The 6,004-nt window shown below is 32.6% G+C and overlaps 1 protein-coding gene across 7 annotated transcripts in view; it reads left to right on the forward strand.

The window, feature by feature from the left end:
- KMT2E (lysine (K)-specific methyltransferase 2E) overlaps positions 1 to 6,004 on the forward strand; it is a 91,514-nt gene that overhangs the window by 53,037 nt on the left and 32,473 nt on the right. For all 7 annotated transcript variants that reach the window (XM_010841433.1, XM_010841434.1, XM_010841432.1 and 4 more), the window contains 2 exons: positions 1,270 to 1,308; positions 5,721 to 5,948. In XM_010841433.1, the coding sequence (XP_010839735.1) occupies positions 1,270 to 1,308; positions 5,721 to 5,948 (267 nt within the window). The remainder of the gene's footprint in view (positions 1 to 1,269; positions 1,309 to 5,720; positions 5,949 to 6,004) is intronic.

The raw sequence follows: 6,004 nt of genomic DNA on the forward strand, positions 1-6,004 counted from the left end.
TTGTTCTCTGCATGCTAAGTCACTTCAGTTGTGTCCAAGTCTTTGCAACCCTATGGACCATAGTCTGCCAGACTCCTCTGTCCATGGGATTTCCCAGGCAAGAATACTGGAGTGGGTTGTCATTTCCTTCTCCAGGGGATCTTCTCAAGCCAGGGATCAAACCCATGTCTCTTATGCCCCTTGCGTTGGCAGGCGGGTTCTTAGCGTCACCTGGGAAGCCCTTCCCTGTTGAGAGGTATTTCATAGATTCCTCCATCATAATGAAGAACTTAAAGTATTTAAGCCAGAATCTTAAAATCTGACTGACTTTCATGACCTAATTTTACATTTTTTTAACCAGTCTTATGTCATACTGTTTTTAGTAGGTACAAGTGTGGTATGCTAGTTTTTGTTTTTTTTTTAATGCAACATATTTTTGCTTATTGCATGCCTTCTTTCTTATTTCTTTAGTACCAGAATTGTGTTCAGTTTCCCACATGGCTGAACAAATCCATTTTCTGTGTTCCTGGTTCTTTTTCCATATTTTATGTGAAGATTCTTTGCTGCTCTTACTGCTGCTGCTTCTCTTCCTCCTCCTCCTCTCTTTTAACAAAACTTGCTCTCTTCGAACAGTCTACACACAAACTTGGAACTTAAATTTGGAACTATAGTGCTTACTCTAGGTTTAATGTTTGTTAATCTCTTTAAATACAGAGTTAATCTCTCTAAATATACTCACTTTGTGGAGTGGAGTGGTGAAGTGAGTCTTAAATTCCACTTTAGAATGTGGCAGAATAGAGAGTTCCCATTAAATATTTGTTAAGTACAATTCTGTTTACCACATTGCTTATTATTTGAGTCCCAATAGGTGCTCAAATACTACTTGCTAGTTGACCTAGAAAATTAAAGTAATAACAAAATTGTTTTATCCCCACGCCAAATCTTGGCTCATGATTTAAAACTTCTATAATATTTTTAATACCTTCCAACTTTTATCAGGTGTTTTTCCATGATTGTATTTTAATATTGAGCAAATAGAAAATTTAGACATTTTCTTAGCATTATATGCATACATATTTTCATGTTTTTGCATTGTCTGTATTTATTTTTAATAGTTTAGTGTTCTAGTAGATGATTTTACTTCAGTATTCCCTTAGTTCTGACTATATTGGTTTTTACCATATTTTGTGTAATTTATGCAATTTCAAAAAAAAGCTTGAGTGAGATCATTCTTAAATATTAATTTATCCAGTTTTTAAAGATCTAACTCAGAATTCTGTGTTATTTCAGGCCTTTCGTGAAGGATCTAGGAAATCATCAAGAGTTAAGGTAAACACATTGAATCTAAGCCCTTACTATCAATTGTCAAGTATCTAACAACTTACTAAGTGGTTGCTTGGTCATAATCTTTCATTAATGCTCTCTGCATTCTGTGTCATTTCATTGCTTATTATCTTTATGAAATAAAGTGGGAAGAAGTGGGACCATAGAGAATTCTAATTGGATTAATATATACCATTCTTGGAGTCTATTAACACTGTTAATATTAAACAAGAGGCGATAACATAAATGATTTCTAATATTGATTCATTTTTTGTTTATCATTGTATTCCATGTCTCTAGTGCCACTTTTTATAGTATACTAGACATATAAATACAAAATCACACTTGAAATTTGAAATTTTGCTCTTCTACATAGTTTGAATTCTAGGGATTTAGTCAAGTCAGTAGTTATAAAATACTTTGAAATCACCATAGACTCACCATGTAAGTACAAACTTGTTACTTGTACCTTGAATAATTAGTATACATCCTTAATTTTGTAGATGCCAGGATTGCTGAGAGAAGCAAGCCCTGCCCCTCTACCAAACCCCCAACCCCTCCCACCCCTCCCCAACTCTGCCTTCCCTTAAAAGATAGGTTTGTGTTGGATGATACAGATCAGCTACACAGTGTTACTCTTAGGTTTCTAGGATAGGTAGTAAAGGAGAATAAGTGTCTCAAGTTGGCAGATATTAAAATGGGATGTGGGAATAATATTAAAATGTATCTGTTGTCCCCATAGTATAAAGTATAATAATTAATTATCCCACATTCCTGAAAAACAGATCATTAAGTAGCTGTCAAATGATTATTCTTTCTTAAGAATGTTAATACATGGTGGTGTTCAACATACTGCAAGTCCAAAGTCTTATAAAATGTTCTTTATATGTTAAAGTTGGGTATTTTATGTTTACCATGTTAAATTTGTATTTATGGTATTTTTTATGATGCCAGAGTAAAGAGATCTGGAAAAGGGTTTTATATTAAACTCTTGGATCTATTGATCCTTCAGTGGTTTTCCTTTCTTTCCATTTTATCTAATCTGAATATCAGACTTAATGAGGAAGGAGCATCTTTACTTAACTGAAATATGTTTTCATTTATTGTGTAAGGAAGTGACTAAGAAATTAAAACTTTAAAAATGCTTTGTGCATCTTTGAAAATCTTTTCCTTTTCAAGGAAGATGTCTGTTTATGATCATAACATTTCCAGTAAGTGATTCTGTCATACATGAAAGAAGTTCAAGAGATACAGAAGAGCTCTGATCCACTTCTGTAGAGGAATTTTTTGTTTTGTTTTTTTTAAAAGGGGAACAGAAAAGAAAATTTAAATGGACTAGATTTCTTTAATAAAGGTGATAAAAATCTTAATATGTAGTGTCATGTAAGAGAAAGACAGATATCATTGTTATCACATATGGAATCTAAACAATATGAATAAATACAACAAAATGGAAACAGACTTACAGAGAACAAACACATGGTTACCAGTGGGAGAAGAGGGGATAAGGGTAAGATGAGGGTTAGAGGATTAAGAGTTACAAACTACTGTGTATGGAATAAATAATCTACAAGGATAATAAGAAGCACAGGGGATATAGCCACTATTATATAATAACTTTAAGTGAAGTATAATCTATAAAAATTTTGAACCACTGACATACACCTCAAACTAATATAATATTGTAAATCAACTGTACCTCTATGAATAAATAATGGGTAGTTAAAAAAAAGTGCTTGTAGACTTGTCTATATAATATATGAAAAAATTTTTGTATTACATAAACTATATTCACTGTGAAAAACTCTGAAAAATAAATAAAAATAAAGGCCAAAATATGTAATGTTTCATATTTGTATAAAAATCTATTATTTATCAAGTGATCAATTATTAATGTGGAATACGTGAGCCCATAAAATATCAATTAGTAAAATAAACCTACTCCTATCAAGTAGCTGGACAACTTACTATAGTTTGTTTCATTATAGAGGAGATACTTTTTGTGATAGTTTACTTACTTATACGTAAGGTGGACTGATGGTAAATTTTAGTTAAGTGTTAACTGTACACATGTACATGTTTAACAGCATATATAAAAATTTTCTTGAAATCTTTACGTGATTTTAAAATTTCATACTTACATCAAGTTGTACACATTATGGAAATTATCTTCTCATAAAGATGTTCAGTTCTGTAGAAATCAGAACAGCATTTACAAACAGCTTAATTGAAACTTTGTGTTAAGTCCATTATAAATTCACTATAAATTTGAATTATACTATCAGTAAGATACAATATATGTTTTTGTTATCTGCATTAATTCATTTTCATCCTGAGATTACAAATAACTGAGGGAGTCTGGCTTTAATAAATTTTAAAAATATGTGGTAATTATGCCTTTCTATAAATTTTATTCCAGCGAGAAAAGGGATTCCCTTTTTGTTTCATAAAACCTATTGAGAGGTTGTAACTTTTCACTACTTTGCATTTAGCATCCTTTTTTTTTTTTATTGGAGTATTGTTTTACTGTGGTGTGCTTCTGCTATACAGCAAAGTGAATCAGTTTTACATATACATATATACACTTTTTTAGATTCTTTTCCCATATAGGTCATTAGTATTGAGTAGAGTTCCCAGAGTATTGAATATTGAATAGGTCCTTCTTAGTTATCTATTTTATATTAGTATATATGTCAATCCCAATCTTGCAATTTATTCCTCCCCTGACCCTTTCACCCTTGGTAACCATAAATTTGTTTTCTACATCTGTGACTCTATTTCTGTTTTATAAATAAATTCATTTGTACCATTTTTTAAGATTCCACATATAAGTGATATCATCATAATTGTCTTTCTCTTTTTTGCTCAGTCTGACAGTCTCTCCATCCATCCATGTTGCTGCAAATGGCATTATATTTTGTTATTTTTAGGGCTGAGTAATGTTTCATTTAATATATGTACCACATCTTCTTTATCCATTCATTTGTAGATAGACATTTAGGTTGTCCATTCCTGGATATTGTGTATAGTGCTGCAGTGAACAATGGGGTGCCTGTATCTTTTTGGATTATGGTTTTCTCTGGACATATGCCCAGGAGTGGGACTGCTGAATCGTATGGTAGCTCTATTTTTACTTTTTACAGAATGTCCATACTATTCTCAATAGCGGCTGTAGTAATTACATCTCCACCAACAGGATTGGAGGATTCCGTTTTCTCCACACCCTGTCCAGCATTTATTGTTTGTAGACTTTTTGACTATGGCCTTTCAGACCAGTGTGAGGTGATAACCTCATTTGATTTGCATTTCTCTAATGATTAGTGATGTTGAACATCTTTTCACGTTCTTTTTGGCCATCTGTATGTCGTCTTTGGAGAAATGTCTATTTAGATCTTCTGCCCATTTTTTATTTTTATTTTTTTCAATTGAGCTGCATAAGCTGTTTGTTTATTTTGGAGATTAATCTCTTGTCAGTCACTTCATTTGTAAGTATTTTCTCCCATTCTATAGGTTGTCTTTTTTATTTTGTTTATGGTTTTCTTTGGTGCGCAAAAGCATTTAAATTCAGTTAGGTTCAGTTTTTAAAATTTTCATTACTTTAGGAGGTGGATCAAAAAAGGTATTGCTGTGGTGTAGCATTTAGCATTCTTAAGGAAATGGCAACCCACTCCAGTATTCTTGCCTGGAGAATCCCATGGACAGAGGAGCTTGGTGGGCTACAGTCCGTGGGTCGCAAAGAGTCGGACACGACTGAGTGACTTCACTTTCACTTTTCTTTCACTTTCAAACCTTTTAAAAGGGGATATGGAGGGGGGCAAGCACTTAAGCTTAAAGGTCCTTGTTCCCACTGTGTGAGACATTTTATTCTCATGTAAAATTTATCATGTGGACAGTTCATTACAGATCTTGGAATTACACAAAATTAAGGTATCAGAGTATATTTTTGTTACAAACATGGTAAAAGTTGAAGTATTATATCAGAAAATAAGTTTATACTTAATATGCAATATGTATAGTTTACGTATAATTGCAAATTTTTTTTCTTGTTAAATACAACTGTGAGCGTACACTAGATATTGGTAGATTCAAAAAAGTATTTCGTATACTGTCTTTTTTAAACCGTAGACTGTTTTGGGTTGTTGCAGTTTTATTGATAGCTCCAATTTGGCTACAGTAGTAAAAAGTTTCTGCTGTTCAGATTAACTCCCCTTCCTTCAGTTTTCCAAGTCGTGTGTCTGCCATCAGTATAAAATGTAGTAAGCTGCTCACTTGTGGGTTTTTTTTCCCCACTGGGACCTACTTAGAAAGCCTATCATTATTTCTAGTTTATATTCTTTTATATAGATTGTCTTAGTGTGTGTGTGTGTGTATAAATACTTAAAATCTAGATATTAATGCTCAGTTTGCTGTGATTTTAGGGCTCAGCTCCGGAGATTGATCCTTCATCTGATGTTTCAAATTTTGGATGGGAGACAAAAATCAAAGCATGGATGGATCAATATGAAGAGGCAAATAATAACCAATATAGTGAGAGTGTTCAGAGGGAGGCACAAAGAATAGCTCTGAGATTGGGCAATGGAAATGACAAAAAAGAGATTAAATCAGATTTGAATACCAACAATTTGATCTTCAAACCCCCTGTAGAGGTAAATATATCATTTGCCCAAAGATGATAGAACAAAAATGTTTTTCTACTGTGTAT

Source organism: Bison bison, unplaced genomic scaffold, assembly GCF_000754665.1.
Source record: "Bison bison bison isolate TAMUID 2011002044 unplaced genomic scaffold, Bison_UMD1.0 scf7180017864162, whole genome shotgun sequence".
Lineage (NCBI taxonomy): Eukaryota > Metazoa > Chordata > Mammalia > Artiodactyla > Bovidae > Bison > Bison bison.